At 36.4% G+C, this 23,107-nt stretch overlaps 1 protein-coding gene across 1 annotated transcript; it reads left to right on the forward strand.

Annotated features, from left to right (window-relative positions):
* Positions 1 to 12,018: 12,018 nt before the first annotated feature.
* Positions 12,019 to 14,214, forward strand: LOC131021968 (benzyl alcohol O-benzoyltransferase-like). Its single transcript, XM_057951302.1, has 2 exons — positions 12,019 to 12,629; positions 13,133 to 14,214. Exons 1-2 carry the CDS (start codon positions 12,183 to 12,185, stop codon positions 14,003 to 14,005), a joined length of 1,320 nt encoding a protein of 439 aa, XP_057807285.1. The 5' UTR covers positions 12,019 to 12,182; the 3' UTR covers positions 14,006 to 14,214.
* Positions 14,215 to 23,107: the final 8,893 nt, after the last annotated feature.

The following is a 23,107-nucleotide window of genomic DNA, read 5'->3' on the forward strand; positions in this document are numbered from 1 at the left end:
ATCCCAAAATAGGGGCTGAAACTGTCTCCCATTTTCGCGACTATACTTGACAGCACCAAAACCCATTATGGAGTTTATGAAAATTTATGAGATTTGGCATTGCACCAATTTCACGTATTTAATAAGACACTGACCAAACTTCGAGATTAAACTCATCCATTTAGTCCCTAAAATCCGGGCTGAAAACTCATACCTTAAATGAATTTTCACTTGTGTCAGATTCGAGGCATCAATTTTCTTGAAAAGAAAATTGAGTTCAAAAGAATAGAAAAACTAAATGAAAATACTTGAAACCTGGCACATGAAGACTTAATACATAGGAGTTTAGTAACACGTTTTGTATTTTCTTTAATTGAAATACAATAAAAAAAAATTGTATTTACACTATCAATATATGTTAATCTTAAGGAAAAAAGGTTATAATTGTTCTATTGGAGTATGTAAATGGTTCGTTTAATACCGATGTTCACCCAAGAATTTGTAAAAAGTATTATTTAGAAAAGTACGAAATGATTTAAATCGAACTAGTTGGATTAATTGTTAAAATTTTGATATTTCGATTTAGATTCTCTTGGAATATTTTATTTTATTTTCTTTTAGTTTTTTGAAATATACCCTTTGGTATTTTCCAGTTTTCTTGCAATGATTTCACAGTTTAAATTTGATTATAGCCTAGTATTTGTTTTAATCCCTTCATATATACCATACGTTGATTTTTCTTTATTTTTCTAACTTTTTTATTTTTGCGATTGAGATATTGTTTTTGAATATAAAGATATATATATATATATATATATATATATATATATATATATATATTGTGAAATAATTAAAATAGTATAAAGAATTATAATTTTAATAATTTTCACAAGAACCAATTTATAATACTCTATTCGTCTACAAAAAATAATCTCTTTTTGTTATTTTGGGAATACGTCGATAAAAATTAATCCATTTGGACAACCCACAATTTATACCTCATTTTCGACTCATCCTTTCTCCACTCACTATACAATTAATTATTATTATTATTATGATTAAATAGAACTATTTTTTATTCATAATACACTCAATTATTTTTATTAAAATTTGTATCGTCCTTTTTTATGACTATTTTTTATGCACAGTAATATGAATAAAATGAAAATACAACTCCGATCCAACTCTAAAAAAGAGGAAGTACGAACAATACGTTGGTGGGACTCAAAAACAAAAACAGAAATGGATATACAACTGGTCATGCATTGATTGAAGGAACACGAACCAGAGAAAACTTTGTGTACGTCAATTTTACAACTTATACATGCTAGCTAGATATCATTAAATTAATTTATTTATTTGTGGTTCGATGTGAACGCAACAAATATGCACGTACGGTGGTGCTTCAGTCCTTTTCAACGAGAAAGAAACAGTACATAGCCTTACTAAATATCCTGGATCCGCCATACATTTCCACCACAAAATTATGAAATTTAAGACTTATCTATATGTATATTCTAGAAAAACTGACAAAATACAACATCCAAAACATGAGGAACTAGTTTACCTTAAAAAAAAAAAATGCAAATCATGGTGTCGACCAATATATACCTAACTTATTTCATTAATTATACATGGAATTGGATTTCCATTTCTAGTAGTAATATATACCTAACTTTGGTTCAAATATTAATAATTATACATGGAATTGGATTTCCATTTCTAGTAGTAATATATACCTAATTTTGGTTCAAATATTAATTACGTACAGCTGCATATAAATATATAGACTATAAATATATACCTAATATATTGAAGGAATATTAAACTGAATTAATACTCGATTTGCCCGAATACCGTTTCTTGGATTATTATTAATTTATCATACAACGATTAATCCAACGTACAGCACTTAAATTCATAGGGGTATGTTAGAGATTAATCGTTGTATGATAAATTAATAATAATCCAAGAAACGGTCTTCGGGCAAATCGAGTATTAATTCAGTTTAATATTCCTTCAATAAGTTAGGTATATATTTATAGTCTGTATATTTATATGCAAGTGTACGTAATTAATATTTGAACCAAAGTTAGGTATATATTACTAGAAATGGAAATCCAATTCCATGTATAATTAGTGAAATAAGTTTCTAAAATAGCCGCTTTAGCCAACCCAATAGTACTAGTGCATAGTAGTTTTTTCTCTTCTAGGTTAAGTAAATAAAATAACAATTAATCTATGTAGACATAATATGTATATATATAATGCCCTTATAAATTTAAACTCTTTTAGTATTCCTATTTTATCCTCATTCATCATTTATGGTAAGTAAATGATTTAATCTAAATATAATATTCTACTATATTTACATCATCTAAATCTTCCATTTCTATTTTTTTGACAAAACATCTAATCTAAGTGATCACGCAAGTGGAGAAAATTATTGTCCACTAATCTAAGTGATCACATGCAGGATATATATGTAAATAAAATAAAGTTGCGTGTGTGTATATATATATATATAGGGTGTGGTTCTAGAGAGAACTACATTATTTGTGAGAACGGGAGAACCATCAAATCTAATGCATTCACTGTAAAAATTAATGCATTCGCTGTTAAAATTAATGCACTAAAAAAATAAAAAAAATTGCTCCCTTCAGGATTCGAACTCAGGATCTGCATTCATCCAACAAGATGATGTATCCACCGTAGATCTTGATGATCGAATGGCTGAAAATGGTTCTCCGTTCTTTTTTTATTTATGGTTCTTTCATGAACCTCTCCCTATATATATATATATATATATATATATATATATATATATTACATTTTTTTTTGTAATAAATAGTACTCCATGTTTTTCGACGATTTTATACAAAAATTAAGATTAAAAAAATTATAAGTAATTATAGTAAATAATTAAATGAAATAAATTATAATTGAAACTATAACATGTTTTTAGAATAGCTTCTTTTCTTTAGTTTTTTTTTTTTTTTTTTTTGAATTATTAGGTAAATAGCTTGTTTCATTAGTATATCGTTTCTCCCTGTCAAAAGGTGCACTACTTATAATTTTATTTTTCTTTTAAAGGACTATATTTTAATCTTATGTAGTCTTTGGTAATTTAATATTAATTATTTTTTATATAAATGATGAATTATATAAATACATTTGATATGCATGCAAGAAAAAAAATGCCATTGTTGTGATGTTATCGACTAATTTATAAAAACAAATATAACATAGTGAAGAAAAATACTACTCCATAAGATATTACATTAGTTGAAAGTAGAGAATACAAAAATAATAGAAATGGATATAATGTTGTTAATGATGTCACATATTAACAACATTTTTCAATTATTCCAAAAAGCTATTGTACAATGCAATATTTTTCAAGTTATTAGTGAAATTGAAAATAAGGATCAGACAAATAATAGGAGTCCATATAACGATGAGAATAGTGTCATACATTGACCATATTATCTGATTATTTCATAAAATTATAGTATAGTGTAAAAAACATAGTATAAGGTATTAGTGTAATTGAAATAGAAAAAACATAGTATAATATTAAAACAAATTGCTATAATTGTGATAATAATGTCCCAAATTCACCCCATTGTTCGATTAGTTAATTGAATAGTCAAATTGAAATAAATTAATTAACGACTGAAAGAAATTACTATAATCGTGAGAATACTGTCACAACGTTAACCACATTATTCAATTGATGAATTCAGATGCCCGATGTCCGATATCCGGCAAGGGGCGCCGAACGCTTGACGCCTGACCCTCGCATCACGTTAATATTATACTAATATTTACTCACAAAATGATATATAAGGTATATAAATAAGCAAACATGTTCATTATAACCACCGTTGTTTACTCAAATATAAATTGTACTAATATATAAAAAATTTTGAGGACTCAATTATTGTATTATTTTTTAAAAAAATATCACTATCTTGATAAATTACAACGTCACTAATATTTTATACTATAATTTAATTCTTTATAGTTATATTTTTCCTTTCAACTATAGTTTTGTATATTATATCTCTATTATTAGAATAATGTAATTTACATTATTATTATTATTATTATTATTATTATTATTATTATTATTATTATTATTATTATTATTATTGATAAATTAATAAAGTTATGGAAGTTTTTATATAATATTAAAATCCTTGAATTAAAGTAGCTAAATATAGTCCTTTATTATGGTTCTTGCCAACTTTTCTCTATCATTTATTTTTTGTTTTCAAAATTTTGATCAGATAAACATAACTAGAAAAAAAAAATGAAACAATCAAAATAAGTAAAATATAACTAAAATTAGTGAGTCATGTAGTCCTTTCATTATTATTTTTTGCCAACTTTTTGCATTCCTCTTTTTAGATCGAAAACCTTCAATCAAAAGCAAAAAAGAAATTAAAATTAAGTAAAACATAATCAAACTAAGTGACGATTTAGTAAATGTGTATAATATAGTTATGGAAAAAATTAAAACTTTAATTATTATGGAAAGTTAGAAAGTCTCTGTGTTGTTTACAGCTTCCAATTTTACATTCTTACTTGTATTATTTCAATTGATAAAACTGAACACTGACTAACTGCAAAGAGAAACCATAACCAACAACTTGCTCCACCGAGGCTATTTCGAAACTAAGTTTAATTTCCGCTGCGTATGATATCAGTCTGACTGATCTATCTTCTGATAGTCAGGAAGAGTGTTATCATCTCTGTTCTAGCAAACTCGACTGAAGCCCTTACTTGCATCAGTTAAGTTCCAGCAATTTAACTGATAACTCTTTACTGAAGAGCTTTCAGTATCAGTCGTCAACCCTGTTTGGTCAAAACTGATTTCAGTAAAACAGGCGTCTTTGTTTGCATGCAAAGTTTCGTTTTAATCTCTGACTGAGATCCCTCTGATTGAGGATTGATTGAAAAATAGTCATAGGTGTATTCCCCCCCCCCCATAAACCTATTCGAGACCCCCAGGACCTAACAATTGGTATCAGAGCAGGTTGTTCGCAAGAACTACCTTTATCTGACTAGGTTTTAATTGAACTAGATCCTATTGAGGGAATTGTTGTTTTTGATCAAGATCTTTTCTCAAGATCCCTCTTGAGATTGCTTGCTCCGTGTTCTTTTTCTGTTTCCTGTGTGTTTCTCCCTGTTTTCCCTAAAATCCGGGCTGAAAACTCATACCTTAAATGAATTTTCACTTGTGTCAGATTCGAGGCATCAATTTTCTTGAAAAGAAAATTGAGTTCAAAAGAATAGAAAAACTAAATGAAAATACTTGAAACCTGGCACATGAAGACTTAATACATAGGAGTTTAGTAACACGTTTTGTATTTTCTTTAATTGAAATACAATAATAAAAAAATTGTATTTACACTATCAATATATGTTAATCTTAGGGAAAAAAGGTTATAATTGTTCTATTGGAGTATGTAAATGGTTCGTTTAATACCGATGTTCACCCAAGAATTTGTAAAAAGTATTATTTAGAAAAGTACGAAATGATTTAAATCGAACTAGTTGGATTAATTGTTAAAATTTTGATATTTCGATTTAGATTCTCTTGGAATATTTTATTTTATTTTCTTTTAGTTTTTTGAAATATACCCTTTGGTATTTTCCAGTTTTCTTGCAATGATTTCACAGTTTAAATTTGATTATAGCCTAGTATTTGTTTTAATCCCTTCATATATACCATACGTTGATTTTTCTTTATTTTTCTAACTTTTTTATTTTTGCGATTGAGATATTGTTTTTGAATATAAAGATACATATATATATATAGGAATGAGATCATATAGATCCCAATGCTTATAATAGATCCCTAGATCCAAATCTTGACCACACATTTATGACATGTGGCGCATCAAGATGGTGACACGTGGCAAGGATTCCAAGGCAAAATCTAGAGGGGTAAAATTGGAATGTAATTTTCGGATTTAATAATTAAAAAAAATATATTTTTTTTTAGATTTTCTCAAAATAGATATATTTTAGATGCATATAGTTTCACACAAAGATGCATAAAGTTTTCACATGAAATGCATAACTTTGAACAGAAAAATGCATTTACTTTTTCCAGTTTTGGTATTTTCACCACCCCACCCCATACCACCCCCCAATCCAGCCCACACCACCCCCCAACCCTCCCCATTACCACCCCCAAAAATATGCATGTTTCACATGCATATAAAATCAAACAAAAATGCATAAAGTTTTCACATAAAAATGCATTAAATTATATAAAAAATGCATTTCATTTTAATAAATCTGGTAGTTTCGCCACCCCACCCCTGCCCCTGCCCCTGCCCCCCCACCCCACCCACCCCCCCACCCCCACCCCCCCCCCCCCCAAAAATTTTTTTTTTTTTTTTTCAAAAACTGATTTTCTAATTGCTGGCCCACCCCCACCCCCACCTAGAGTTGTCAACTGGGCCGGGCCGGCCCAGCCCGAACCGGCCCAAGCCCGGCATGGGCCGGCCCAGGACCAGCCCACTTGATCGAATGGGTTAGTTGGGCCGGGCCAGCCCTTTGAAATGGGCTCCATTTGGGCTATTTATCAAACCCAAGCCCGGCCCAGGACCAGGATCGTTAGAAGCCCAGCCCAAGCCCGGCCCAGGACCAGGACCAGGACCAGGACCAGGCCCAGCCCAGGACCAGCCCAAGCCCGGGACCAGCCCATGCCCGGTTCAATAACCGGTGCAAACCAAATATATATATTCAAATTTATTTCACTTACTATTTTTTTTGTTATTATTCATATGTATTATTAACATGTTATCTGATATTTTGGGTTTTTATTACTTCTCGTTTTTATTCCCAAATCCCAAATGAATGACACCTATACTACATGAATGACTCATAATATATTATTGTTCCAAGTGGCAAAAATAAAAAGGATTCAAAGATATTAATTAGATATCTACCAAATAAAAAGAGATTTTGCTGGGATGGGATGCATAGATCGCAGAGTCGTAGATTTCTAGCCCAAGGTTTTGTATCCGTTCTGTTTCTATTTTCTAGCCCGTCTCATCAATCTTCTCTCTCAACTCTCAAGACTAGTTTCTACACCGTTCACAAACGACTAGTATTTGGTGTATATAAATATACAGATTGTTTATGTTTATGTTACAACACAATCTTGCAACTGAAACAAAAAAATCTATCTTGACCTCGAATTATTTCGAATTTGTATTCTGTTTTCATTCTTCTAAATTTCGATTGCTGGGTTCGGTTGTTGAGTTCAATTGTTGGGTTCGCTTGTTGGGTTCGATTGCTGGGTTCGATTGCCAAGTTCGATTGTTGAGTTCGATTGTTGGGTTCGTTCGAAATCCGATTGCTGCTGGTGTTGCTTGTTTGAATTTTGGATTGCTGCTATTGTTGCTTGTTCAACGACTTCTGTTTCTGCAGTTTGGTTCAACGGGTTTGGGCTTCTTTCTTATTTGTTTAATTGTATTTGTTGGTGTATCCTCTTCTATTTCTGATTTCTAAGTGTTTGAAATGAAAAGACTACAAGGAAATCCTAGTAGTTCACCATCTTCTAAATCACAACAGAATCCACAACTGACGTATGAAAATGAATCTGTTAATGAGGCACCACACCAAGAAATACCTAGTTCTAGTAGAAAAATACCTGTTAGAAATAAAACTAGTAAAGTCTGGTCTTATTTTGATTTGAAAGATGAAAAAGCAATTTGTAAATTATGTAAAGCTAAATTTTCTCATAAAGTCAATAGTGGCACGGGTACTCTAACTAGACATTTGAATAATATGCATAAGAATTGGGATATAAATGACTTGTTAGATGATGATATTATTCAGCAAAATTTAGAAGTCTTACCTACTGGTGCTATTTCTAATCATACATATAAACAAGATGAAGTACGAGAGGAAATAGCTAAAATGGTTATAGGAGCAGAACTGCCATTTAATTTTGTACAAAATCATTATTTTACAAGTGTAATGCAGAAGGCTCAACCTAGATACAAAAGTATTTCAAGAAATACAATTTATAAAGATGCTTTTAAAGTCTATGAAAATGAAATCATTGCTTTGAAAACTTTATTTGCTACTCTTACTAGTAAAATTTCATTGACAACAGATTTATGGCTAGGAAGACGAGGTTTACATTATTTATGTGTAACAGCACATTGGATAAATGAAAATTTTATTTTAGAAAAAAGGATTATTGAATTTTCTTCTCTTGAGCATCCACATGATGGTCTGTCTATATATCAAGCTATTATGAGTTGTTTGAACTATTGGGAAATAAGTGATAAAATTATGTCTATCACTTTAGATAATGCTTCTAATAATGGTAGGGCAATAGATCTTTTAATTGAAATTTTCTTCTAATTGCTGGCCCACCCCAACCCCACCCCCCACACCCCAGAACCCCCCCCCCACCCACCCCAGAACCCCCCCCCCACCCACCCCCTACCCCCCACCCCCCCACCCACCCCCCCCCCCAAAAAAAAAAAAAATTTTTTTTTATTTTTTTAAAAATTGATTTTCTGACCACTGACCCACCCCTACCCCCACCCCCCCCACCCACCCCCCACCCACCCACCCACCCACCCACCCCCCCACCAAATTTTTTTTTTTTATGTTTTTATTTTCTCAAAAACTGATTTTCTGACCACTGACCCCCCGGCCCCACCCCCCACCGACCCACCCCACCCCCCCACCCCCCCACCCCCCCCCCCCAAAAAAAATTTTTTTTTATTTTTTTAAAAACTGATTTTCAAAAAAAAAAAATTTTTTTGGGGGGGGTGGGTGGGTGGGGGGGGTAGGTGGGGGGGTGGGTGGGGGGGGGTCAGTGGTCAGAAAATCAGTTTTTGAGAAAATAAAAACATAAAAAAAAAAAAATTTGGTGGGGGGGTGGGTGGGTGGGTGGGTGGGTGGGGGGTGGGTGGGGGGGTGGGGGTAGGGGTGGGTCAGTGGTCAGAAAATCAATTTTTAAAAAATAAAAAAAAAATTTTTTTTTTTTTGGGGGGGGGGGTGGGTGGGGGGGGTGGGGGGGTAGGGGGTGGGTGGGGGGGGGGGGTTCTGGGGTGGGGTGGGGTTCTGGGGTGTGGGGGGTGGGGTTGGGGTGGGGTGAAATCTTATGCATATTTATATGAAACTTTATGCATTTTTGTATGAAAGTTCATGTATTTTCGTATGAAACTTTATGCATCTAAAATATACCTATTTTGAGAAAATCTAATTTTTTTTTTTTTTTTAATTTCGAAAATTACATTCCAATTTTACCCCTCTCCAGATTTTGCCTTGAAATGCCTTGCCACGTGTCACCATCTTGATGCGCCACATGTCATAAATGTGTGGTCTAGATTTGGATCTACGGATCTATTATAAGCATAGGGATCCACCGGAACCCAACCCTATATATATATATATATATATATTGTGAATTAATTAAAATAGTATAAAGAATTATAATTTTAATAATTTTCACAATAACCAATTTATAATACTCTATTCGTCTACAAAAAATAATCTCTTTTTGTTATTTTGGGAATACGTCGATAAAAATTAATCCATTTGGACAACCCACAATTTATACCTCATTATCGACTCATCCTTTCTCCACTCACTATACAATTAATTATTATTATTATTATGATTAAATAGAACTATTTTTTATTCATAATACACTCAATTATTTTTATTAAAATTCGTATCGTCCTTTTTTTATGACTATTTTTTATGCACAGTAATATGAATAAAATGAAAATACAACTCCGATCCAACTCTAAAAAAGAGGAAGTACGAACAATACGTTGGTGGGACTCAAAAACAAAAACAGAAATGGATATACAACTGGTCATGCATTGATTGAAGGAACACGAACCAGAGAAAACTTTGTGTACGTCAATTTTACAACTTATATATACTAGCTAGATATCATTAAATTAATTTATTTATTTGTAGTTCGATGTGAACGCAACAAATATGCTTCAGTCCTTTTCAACGAGAAAGAAACATTACATAGCCTTACTAAGTATCCTGGATCCGCCATACATTTCCACCACAAAATTATGAAATTTAAGACTTATTTATATGTATATTCTAAAACAAACTGACAAAATTCAATTTAATTAATGGTCCCACTGGTCCTGGTACCATAAATGTATTGGTCCTATCATAGTACTGTAAATACATTGCCACCACAAATTATGAAATTTAAGACTTATCTATATGTATATTCTAGAAAAACTGACAAAATACAACATCCAAAACATGAGGAACTAGTTTACCTCAAAAAAAAAAAAAAAAACATGAGGAACTAGTTTATCTCAAAAAAAAAAAAAAACATGAGGAACTAGGATTGCGACCGACCCTTCGTCATAATGACATATAGACCTTATGTCATCATAGATACATATATTAACTATTAAGAGGTGAGTACATAAAATGGAATGGAAGTAAAAATGGAAAAGAAATGATAAATCTTAGGTGCGTGATTCCTATATTTGGTATGTACAAGGAATATCAAATTAATAGAATTGTGATTCTTTGTTTGATTTCATTCTTACCATTGGAATTAGGAATTGAATGAAAATATAATTTTATTTTACTAATTTACTTTTACATCCCTTTAAAAGTATAAAATTTATAAATATAATTGAGTAGATAAATAATTCTATTGATGTATTTCACGAATAACATTTGCAAATGTTTAAATTAATATGGTAATTTTGTAGATGTAATATATAGTTCTATAGGATAATTGATAGATAGATTTAAGTATTTATAATTCTGTTTTTCTTCTTTAACTTTATAGAACTTAAACGTTTGAATCAATTAATATTTACTTATGTTAAGATTAAATATTATTAAGGAGTCCATAAAATCTAGCACAAATTTCACATAGTATTTTTTTATACACAGTTAAATTGTAAGCATATCAATCTCATTTAAAAATAATATTATTTCAGTATCTATAAATTTCACAAATTATATTTTTTTTATTGTATTCGTGATACTTTAAATAGTTACTTTAGTTAAACACATTTCTTAAATATCTGGACCCAATGTTTTTAGTATATAATAAGTTTGAAAAAAAAAATCAATTAGGTAAGTTGTGCAATTGCCGATGTACAATAAATAAGAAAAAATATATATAAAATAAATATATGATTATATAATGTGTTGCATCAATTTCAATCCATATATTAGACTATTGCTTATATAAAGTTGATATTTTTTTACTAAAAAAAATACTTTTTATATTTTGAATAATAATAATAATAATAATAATAATAATAATAATAATAATAATAATAATAATAATAATAATAATAATAATAATAATAATAATAATAATAATGTATATTGCATGCAAATATACATGATTACATGTCAAAACTTAAATTTAGAAGGATTAAGAATGGAATGAAATGGCTAATATCATGGTAAGACGTAGGAATAGTGATTCCCGTAAATGTAAGAATGGTGATTACAAATGGAATGATGATTTCTACAAAGAAAATATATATACCAAACAAAGGAATGGAATCAAGGTAGGAATCATGATTTCATTCCCACCTGCAATTTATCATACCAATCACCTCCTTGCTATTTAAGTCTGGTTACCATCTAATTAATTTTTCTTTAAAACCTATGCATTATATTCATGGTTAAATATCATGTTGAATCCTAAATTATACTCTATTTCATCAAAAATATTTTGAATTTTAAAATTTTAAACTATTAGATTTGTATAAAAAATGTTATGCAATCATTTTTCAGTCACTGAAATCAAGACGTAGCTCATTAGATGACCCTATGTAATTGATTTTTTATTACTTTAAATGAGATGGCAACAAACGACGCCATGTTATCACGTTAGTTAGTTGATCAAATCGCGTTGAAGGTCAGTTTATAATTTTTTTTAAATGATGACATAAAACGATTTCATTTTGTGCAATGTCATTTAAAAAATAAAATATAAATTGCACGTTATAGTATATGAAGAGCCACACCATAATTACGTGAACTAAAAAATCGGGGACTATCGCTCCCAAACCCCATAAAAATCGGGGACTATCGCCTCCCAAACCCCATATAAGTTGAGCCTGGAACTAAATTCCTGTGTCGTTCACGAGTCCACACATCATACACTAAATTCTCTCCCAAACACACAGACACGTAGAGAGATGGAGTACACTAGGAAAACTTTAAACTTCAAAGTGGCGAGGAAAAACCCAGAGCTCATAACTCCGGCAGAGCCAACGCCTCATGAATTGAAGCTACTCTCTGATATCGACGACCAAGAGGGCCTCCGTTTCCAAACTCCGGTGATACAATTCTACCGAAGCAACCCCTGTGCGGCAGGTAAGGACCCTGTGAAGGTGATCCGCGACGCCATTGCCAAGGCCTTGGTTTTCTACTACCCTTTTGCGGGGCGGCTGAGGGAGCGTGGGGACCGGAAGCTGGTGGTGGAGTGCACCGGAGAAGGGGTTGTGTTCGTTGAGGCTGATGCTGACGTGGCACTGCAGCAGCTCGGGGATGCCCTCTATCCGCCGTTCCCATATTTGAACAAGCTGCTTCACCATCTCCCTGCCACTGCGGGAATCCTCCATTGTCCTTTATTGCTTATTCAGGTACTTATATATATTCTAAATTAACTTCTACTTATTCAGGCCCGCGCTCCCTCTTTCGTATCCACTTTAATTAAATTTTAACTATAAATAAATACTATTTGAGGATTGATGAACCATAGTTAGGATAGATATACTATGCATCAGCATGTATATAATTTTGTTTACGTTGTTTTACGCAAACAGATGAATAATCAAATCGTTAAATATCCTTTTAAGTAGTAAGTTATTAGTGGTTACATAATTACATATATAGCAAAGAAACGAAGTTGCTTTTTTAGTTCATTATTCCAGAGATAGGTTATAGTAAGACTTTTTAAGTTTAAACTTTTGATATGGCAGCTATTAAAGTTATTTTATGAGTTTATTGTTGCTATAACCCTTAAAAATCCGTCCCATTTTAGGATTATTTTTTTATGGACGGAGGAGTTGAAGTAAGTATTATTGATAGTTTAGAATTTCAAGTGATATTTAGGATTAATTAAATTGATTAATGGGGCATGTAGGTGACACGGCTGACATGCGGCGGGTTTGTGCTAGCCATCCGCCTGAATCATACGCTGAGCGACGCCGCTGGAATAGTCCAATTTATGTCAGCCATGGGCGAACTCGCCCGCGGAGCTGAGGCCCCTTTGATTCAACCTGTTTGGGAAAGGCACCTCCTGAGCGCCCGTAACCCTCCGCGCATGACATGCACGCACTACGAGTACGGCGACAATACTGAAGGGAGCACAATCCCAGCTGACAACATGGTGGAGCGCAGCTTCGTCTTCACTGCCGCCGACATCTCCGCCCTCCGCAGCATCTTACCTCCGCACCTCGGCCGCTGCACCACTTTTGAGATTGCGGTGGCTTGCACTTGGCGCAGCCGGGCAATCTCCCTCTATCAAGACCCCAACGAAGAGATCAGAATCTCATGCTTAGTGAATTGTCGGAAGCTGTTCAACCCGCCGCTGCCGGAGGGGTACTACGGAAACGCTATTGTGTACCCGGCGGCCGTCACAACGGCAGAGAGATTATGCACAAATCCGTTACAGTACGCGGTGGAGTTGGTGAGAAGCACGAAAGCACAGGCGGCGGAGGAGTACGTGAGATCAGTTGCGGATCTGATGGTGATGAGCGGGCGGCCGGCTTTCAGAGTGGCGGGGACTTATATAGTGTCTGATTTAAGGTGGGCTGGTTTTAGCAAGGTGGAGTTTGGGTGGGGCCCGGCGGCGTACGGCGGCCTTGCCCAATGCGGTATTGATTTGGTGCCTGGAGTAGTTAGCTATGCTCTACCTTATCAGGATACAAAGGGAATGGTGCTGACCATGAGCTTACCGCCAAACGCCATGGACAAATTCATAAATGAGCTTCACAAGCTGCTCGGAAAAGAGTGACACACTTTAAAACTTATCTCACAAATCATTTATTAATTACCTAAAAATCACTTGATGGCCACCATTTCTCTACCTTACACGCATCCCTCAATATTTTCTTAAAATTCATGTCCTTCCATCCACACCACACTTATTGTATACGGATGGAATATTAAACTATCCATTTCTTATTATTATGTAAAATAATACTCCCTCCGTCCCGGTATTAATGGCTCGTTTCTTTTCGGCACGGGTATTAAGGAGAGATATATTAGGAGATAAAGTGTATGTCCCACATCTTTAATGTTATGATTAATTAATTTTAAATATTATTAACAAAAGAAAATCTCATCCATCCAATATTATGATGCTGCTGTCGCCGGCGCTTTCATCACCGGCGAGGCCGGTGGCGCCGCCGTCGTCCCTTCACCTCTTCGTCACCCTCCACCCCAAAAAACAGAAATGTGATGAAGATCTGACAATTTCCTTGTGCAAAAAAGTTTCTTTAAGCAATTTATTTTAAACGATGAAGCAGACATCCACAAAATTCATATTTCAAGCATAATCATCTCAATCAGGATTTCTTTCCACCGATGATTTGTTCTCAGGAGTCAGGTCTCTGAACTAGAATCAAAAGCTAAACGAATAAAATTAAGAAAACCCAGGACCAACTAAAGATTTGACGGAAGTGAAGGAGACGCCGCAGATCTGGCGGAAGTGGAGGAGCCGTAGATCTGGCGGAGGTGGAGAGATGCCGCTGCACCTATCGCCACGCCTGAAACCCCTTTCCGTCCTGCTCTCTATTTCTCTCCCTGCTCTGTCAAGCAACGAGGCGGTGGGTGAAAGCGGCGAGATTGGAGGGCGGGGGTCGGCGGCGACACGAGGCGACAGAGATAGGAGCGCGTAGGCGGCACACCAGTGGAGAAAATGAGAGGGTGGAGGTAAACGAACCAGTGGAGGAAAGAGGAGGACGGAGGCTGCGAATTGGAAGCGGCGATGCTGGTGGTGGTGGAGGGACGACGGATGGGAAATGAGAAGTAGAGAGAGGATGAGGGATGAGCCTGACTGTGGGGAATCGAGAAGTGAAAAATTAGGTGGGGGAGAAAAGATTAGGGTATGATATGCTAATTAAGATTATGGTTTGATAGGATTTTAATTAACATTAATCACTCCCTTATTTTTTCCAAAATAGGAAACGTGTCATCAATAGCGGGACAACCCAAAAAGGAAAACGTGCCATTATTAACGGGACGGAGGGAGTACTATTTATGACTATATATTACTCCCTCCGTTCGCTAAAATTATGTCACAATTATTATATTGGGCGTCCACATAGGTTATGTCACTTTCTTTTTTAGGCAATGGTCCCACCATCCACTTTTATATTTTATCCTTACAAACACTCTTTATTTAAAAAAATTCATCCCAAATTCAATTTTAACCACACGTCTCATAAAGTGGTGGGACCCTTTCTCCGCTACATCAAAATCATCACTAATTTTATTAAATATGTGCCCAACCAAAGTGCTATACTTTTGGCGAACGAAGGGAGTATAAAATAAAATTAAAATATTTATATATATAAAAAAATGTTAAAGCCCTCATCATCTTCCTCGATCACCCCTAATCGATTCATCCCCCTCCCCCAATTCATCTTCCCCTCCATCTCATTTCCCATCTTTCCCAAACTTCAACCCTCTCCCCACTCCAATATTCCCCAAAGTCTCTGCCTATTCTAAATCTTTATCATCTTGTGTTGCCCCTGATGCCTGATGCCATTGCAGGCATCATCGTTGTCATTGTTAAAATATCTATTTCAGCTTATGTTTATCTTTATATGAAACACGAACAATTCACATTTACACACATCCATCATCGTTGTCCTTGCCAAATTCTCTATTTTAGCACATGCATGTTTATCTAATAATAAGAGTTATTATATTCATTCTATTTCATTTTCACCCGTTTAATCCTGTAGTCAAAAAAGAAAATTTTGGTTAATGTTTTGCAAGCTCCTTGGCGAACACATCCGTGGCGTTCTAGGCCATAACATGAAATTTGATTGAGTGTAATTTGTAGGGAAGAATATTATAATTTCCATATCAGAGCGGCGACGTTCTAATGACTAAGCTTTTCCGAGCAGCCGTCATGGCCGTCTGAATTTCATCTGTGAATTTGTCCATGGCGTTCGGCGGTAAGCACATGGTGACCACCATTCCCTTGTTATATGATAGAACATAACTTACTATTCCAGGAATCAGATCTCTGCATTGGGCCGGGCCACCGTACGCCGCCGTGCCCCAACCGTAGTCCGTGTTGAGAATAAAGTAAAAGCAGCAGACAAATAAAGTTAGTCAAAAGATAAAGTTAGTCAAAAGATAATCAAAGGATCCCTTAATTATAGGGATCCTCATGATGTTGTAGGAATCCTCATGATGTTGTAGAAGTAATATATTGTATATCAGCTCCCTTCTTAATACTATAAAAGGGATGATTGTATCAGCAGGAAATAACAAGAAAAAAAGAGATATACAATCTTCTTCCATCCTTCTATATCCTTCTATGTTCTCGGTTCAATCCTAAAATGATAATACTATGTATTAACATGGTATCAAAGCAGGATTAACCATGGAACTCAGTTATTTTCATCATTGTTCCTATACCTTTCTACAAACCTTTGTCTCGAATCAAGGCTGAACAGCCCCCCTTCCTGAAAAAAAACAGAACACCCACAACATGTCAGAGGGTGAGAGTGAAACTACAACAACAAATCCAAATGAGTTAACGTTACAGATTGCAAATCTGGTACAAAACTCAAACAACGTCTCGCTGGGATTCAAGCTGGACGGCAACAACTATGCCGTATGGGCCCGTCTTATGAAGGTGGCCATAGGAAGCAGAGGCAAATCCAGTCACATAACCGGCCAACCATCACCACCAAAAACAACGGATCCCGACTACTACAAATGGGAAGAAGCAGATTTGTCCGTGTTTTCATGGCTGCTTGACAAACATGGTTTTCATACCTCAATTCCACATGTTTTGTTGTCATTTCCCTTCATGTTTTGCTTGTGAATGCTTGTTTGTGCCCGAATATTTAGTTTTATGAAGATTTGATATCTTGGTGTAGTTTTGGAGTAATTTCAGGAAAAATAAAGGATTAATTGGAGCATTTTGAAGATATGAGATTGAAGTACGTCTCGAGAGGAATCCGTGAGCGCAAACGGCGACCAAATCCGAGTCCGGACGAGGGAGAACGGAGCAAAACGAGCGGACTGTGCAAAACGCCCAGTACCCCGCGGTCACCACCCGCGGCCGCGGGGTGGGACCGCAGGTCAGCTGTTCCCAATTCCAGGGGTGTACCGCGGTCACCACCCGCGGCCGCGGGGCGGGACCGCGGGTTCCCTGAGTTTTGCCCACGTTTGAGCACCACGGGCGCGGGCCATGACCGCGGGAAAAGAGCGGAGTCGCGTTTTTCAGCCCTTAAACCCCTTTCTCCCCCTTTTCCTCACACTATTCATCATCCCCAACCACACACACCCACTTCATCTTCCCCAACTCTCCAATCCCAAACCCTAGCCTCCATTCTCTACCATTTTTTCTCTCTTCCACACACAAAAACAACACCAAAATCAAATAAAGAAGGGGAAGACTTGGAAAGGAGCTCATCAAGACTACATGATTGAAGATCAAGATTATAGGATTTGTCTATGAATCTCTATCTCTCTATATCTTTATTTATGTTTTCTTATGACTTGAGATTTGCTTTTATTATGAATATGCTTGGCTAAAATCTCTTATCTTAGGGATTAGATTAGATGGATTTGTAATGGATTGATTTCTTTGTTCAATATATATCTTGATTGTGCTTATTGTTATCTTTTCAAGTCCTAGATTTATCTCTTGTATGATTGGTTGGCCATCTTTTGTGCATTTCTAATTTGTGATTTGAATCGGGAGAGGATAATTACAATAGATTAGGAGTTTGATACATATCATCTCAATAAACCGGGAGGTTGAGAGGTGGGTGAGGGCTTGTTGATCTTTTGTGCTCTTGGGAGTTATAGGTTAGAAATTGACCGGGGACGGCAATTATGACCCGTAATCTACTGTTTTAGTCGTCCGGGAGGGGGCTAAAACTAGTGGGGAGATCGCCCTAGATAAGTAGGCCATATCAAGATTTATATTGATTTAGATTGAAGTTCATTACGATCCATCGAAATCTAGTCCCTAGGATAACTTTCATTCAAGTCATTCCCCAATTTATTCACTAAGTTTATGTTATTGTTATTTACTTTGCTTGCTTTAATTTAGCTTTGTTTTAGTTTTCAATACCTCTTGAACTTTGGTTGTCTAAATAGATTGAAAACAACTTATTAATAATATTTAGAAGTTTAAATTCACCAATCCTTGTGGAATACGACCTTGCTTCCACTTATTGCAACTACACCGTATACTTGCGGCGTGGTGAAAATAATAGCGAACACTGCTACAGAACATGGAAGGGAAGTTAGTACTCAATTTCGCCCAACACCAAACTGCTAAAGCCGTATGGGATAGCTTGGCCGTTACATATGGAAGTGGAACTACTGATCCACTCCAGATTTACGATCTGGAAGTAAGAGCAAACAAAGTAAATCAAGGGCAACTAACATTGGAGGATTATTGGAACAACTTACAGGCGATTTGGCTCAATATCGACAGAAGAGAACCCAATCCCATCGATTGTTGCGAAAAAGGAATCACAAAGTACCGAAAATTGATTGAAAACCGGCGACTATTCCAATTCCTATCGGGATTAGATGCGAGATACGACAACATCCGGCGAGATATCCTCAAGGAATCTCCATCTCCCTCAGCTGAATCGGCATTTTCAAAAGTGAGACGGGAGGCCGCCCGGCTACTGATTTTGCAACCGGCAACCAACCACGCCGACTTGGAGATCGCATCACAGGGAGGAATCGGCACGGGTCTTGCTGCTGCTCGACCCCTGTTCTCACGATCAGAAGGACCGCCACCAATCAACACCGCTCGACCTCACCAACAAAATCGCTCCGGCGCCCCGTCGCAGCGAAAGAAGGAGGACAAGTCGAAATTATATTGCAGCCACTGTGGGATGCAGAAACACACAAAAGAGATGTGTTTTCAGATCGTGGGGTATCCCGAATGGTGGGACAAAAACCGAGGAACAGCTAAGGGGAAGGTAGCGGTGACCATGGACAGCCAAGAAATCGCCGGCTCGGCAGTAGCGGTGGGCGGCAGCCATCATCCGATGGGAGAGAAAAGGGGAGCAGCGGCTGTGAGGGAAGCGGCGCAAATGGGGGAAGGAGAAGGTGATTCAGGTATAGGGTTTGGTGGATATCCACTAAACCCTCCAACTTTTCGAAAATTCCAAAATAAACCCCATTTTATTCCCTTTCGGTCCACAAGTTCGAATAAATCACAAAATGCACCCCATTCAAATTATTTTGAGCCCCTAAATTCAGATGAATTACATAGAGAACCCCAAGTTTTCAACAAATCTGAAAATGACCCATATTTATACATAAATTCCATAAATACCTCTCGTGCCTACCAAGTGTCAAATAAAACAGAAGTTAGGGATCGAGGATGGATTTTTGATTGTGGTGCCACAGATACAATGACATTTGATAAAACCGATATCGTTGAGTCATCACAATCCTTTAGAATCCATGTCCAAACTGCTAGTGGTGAATTGACTAAAGTTGAAGGAGCCGGAACTATAGAAATTACTCCCACTTTAAAATTATCTAATTGCCTATATGTTCCATCTCTTTCACACAAATTACTGTCTATCAGTCATGTTACAAAGGAACTAAACTGTACCATGCTCATGCATCCCCATTTCTGTCTTCTTCAGGATATCAGAACGGGAGAGATTATTGGGCGTGGCACTGAGCGGGATGGACTGTACTATGTGGATGAGATAGCTCAACAAGGCAAGGTGATGCTGGCTCACGGAACTGCAGACCGGGAAGCCTGGCTTTGGCACCGACGTTTAGGGCATCCTTCCACGGGTTATCTTAAGCTTTTATTTCCTAAACTTATGAAAACTGAGGGTTTATCTTGTGAGACTTGTATTTTGGCCAAAAGTCACAGACAATCTTTTAAGCCTAATAATACTCAAGTAAACTCGATTTTTTCACTTGTTCATTCTGATGTTTGGGGTCCGTCACCTATCATGGGGGGTCAAAATTTTAGATATTTTTTGCTCTTTATTGATGATTGCACTAGGATGACGTGGGTATATTTTCTAAAACACAAATCTGAAGTTTTTGAAAAGTTTACTCATTTCTATACCATGGTGCAAACTCAATTTCAGAAAAATATTCAAACCCTTAGAACAGATAATGGGGGGGAGTTTATTAATCATTCCATGAAACATTTTTGTCACCAAAAAGGTTTAATCCATCAAACTACATGCCCCCATACTCCTGAACAAAATGGTGTTGCTGAAAGGAAAAATCGAATTTTACTTGAAATGACTCGAGCCATGATGATTGAGTCAAAAGTACCCACCTCATTTTGGCCAGAAGCAGTTGCAACCTCTGTTTACCTTATAAACCGTCTCCCCACCAGAACCCTCCAGCTTAAAACCCCTTTGCAAAAATTATCTACCCTTGCTGAGATACCTGAAACCCTTACTCTTCAACCGCGTATCTTTGGGAGTTCTGTATTCGTTCATATTCCTAAACATGAACGAACAAAGCTCTCTCCTTGTGCTCTTAAGTGTGTCTTTGTTGGTTATGGGGTCAATCAAAAAGGGTATCGGTGTTACAATCCTCAAACCCGTCAAATCCTAACCACCATGAACTGCAATTTTTTAGAAACAGAATACTTTTACAACAACCATCTTACCAGTCAGGGGGAGAGAGAGAAATAGAGTATAATTGACCTGTTAAGCTGGTTGCCAAAGCCGGATCCGGAAGCAGATCCAACAGAGGAAGTTAACCTGGCCACCAAGCATACTTCATCTACATATGAACAATCCAATCCACTACATGAGTCGCCTAGATCCTCTCCTAATCTGATATCTGGGGTAAGAATGTCTGAACCCACCATCTTACCTTCCGAGCTTACTAATCCTATCTTTCAAGATGAAGAAGTGGAACAGGAAAATATGTGTACAGCAGAGGAAGATAGGGGGAGATATGTGCTACCGCCAAGGAGTACACGAGGTGTTCCTCCGAAACGATATACCCCCGAAAAAGCTGGGAGAAATTCTCGGTATTCTATTGGGGGTATCGCCAAAGGGAACCTTTCCAAAACTGCAGCTGCCTATGAAGTAGCTTTGTATGACGAAGAAATCCTGAAGAATGCGGAACAGGCCTTAAAGATTCCACATTGGAGAGATGCCATGAAGAACGAAATAGGTGCACTAAATCGAAACCATACATGGGAGAAGTGTAGACTACCAAAGGGGAAGAAAACTGTAGGATGCAAATGGGTCTTCACAATCAAAAGGAGACCGGATGGATCTATTGAGCGTTACAAAGCTCGATTGGTCGCAAAAGGATACACACAGATGTATGGGATCGACTATGAGGAGACCTTCTCACCTGTTGCAAAAATGAACACTGTCAGAGTACTCCTCTCAATTGCTGCTAATAAAGACTGGGATCTTCATCAGTTCGATGTTACAAATGCTTTCCTTCATGGAGAGCTTGAAGAAGAGAGGGAAGTCTACATGGAGGTGCCTCAAGGTTTTTCAGGAGATTTTGGAGAAGGTGAAGTTTGCAAGTTGAAGAAAACCTTATATGGGCTCAAGCAGTCTCCCAGAGCTTGGTTTGGAAGATTCACCGCAGCCATGAAGAAGTTTGGGTACCAGCAAAGCAACTCAGATCACACCTTATTCTTAAAGAAACGAGGTGATTTGATCTCTTGTTTGGTCATTTATGTTGATGACATGATCATAACAGGGGATGACACAGAGGAGATTCAGAAGTTGAAAGAAAGCTTGTTCAAAGAGTTTGAAATGAAGGACTTAGGAAAACTAAAATACTTCCTCGGAATTGAAGTTCTCAGATCAAAGAAGGGGATCTTCATCAACCAGAAAAAGTATACTCTAGATCTCCTAGCTGAAACTGGGATGCTAGATTGCAAGCCAGCAGAAACTCCTATTATCATAAATCATGGGCTACAAATTGTGGAAGGAGCTCAGTTAGCCGATCGAGGACAATATCAGCGTCTGGTAGGGAAACTTATCTACCTATCTCATACTCGACCTGACATTGCTTATGCTGTTGGTGTTGTTAGTCAATTCATGCACCAACCACAGGCTGACCACATGGAAGCTGCGCTCAGAATTGTGAGATATTTGAAGAAGACCTTTGACTATGGAGTGCTGTTCAAAAAGACTGGACATCTTGAGATACAAGCTTACACCGATGCTGACTGGGCAGGAAACCCGAATGACAGAAAGTCAACAGCTGGATACTTTGCATCTGTGGGAGGAAATCTTGTCTCATGGAGAAGCAAGAAACAAAAGGTGGTTGCTCTCTCAAGTGCAGAATCAGAATTCAGAGGGATCAAGAGTGGGTTAACCGAAGTCCTTTGGCTAAGAAGACTGTTGATGGAATTAGGACTTCACTCAACAAAGACGTGTCAAATGTACTGCGACAACAAGGCTGCCATCAGCATATCTGAGAACCCAGTTCAACATGATAGAACTAAACATGTCGAAGTGGATAGGCACTTCATCAAGGAAAAGATTGAGGAAAAGATTGTGGAGCTCCCGTTTGTGAGGTCTGAAGATCAGCTCGCTGATATCCTAACCAAAGCTGTAGACTTCAAAAGTTTTTCAGAAGTTCTTTCCAAGTTGAGTATCGGAAATCCCGTCACTCAACTTGAGGGGGAGTGTTGAGAATAAAGTAAAAGCAGCAGACAAATAAAGTTAGTCAAAAGATAATCAAAGGATCCCTTAATTATAGGGATCCTCATGATGTTGTAGGAATCCTCATGATGTTGTAGAAGTAATATATTGTATATCAGCTCCCTTCTTAATACTATAAAAGGGATGATTGTATCAGCAGGAAATAACAAGAAAAAAAGAGATATACAATCTTCTTCCATCCTTCTATATCCTTCTATGTTCTCGGTTCA

The sequence above is a fragment of the Salvia miltiorrhiza genome, chromosome 4 (assembly GCF_028751815.1).
Source record: "Salvia miltiorrhiza cultivar Shanhuang (shh) chromosome 4, IMPLAD_Smil_shh, whole genome shotgun sequence".
In the NCBI taxonomy this organism is placed as follows: Eukaryota; Viridiplantae; Streptophyta; class Magnoliopsida; order Lamiales; family Lamiaceae; genus Salvia; species Salvia miltiorrhiza.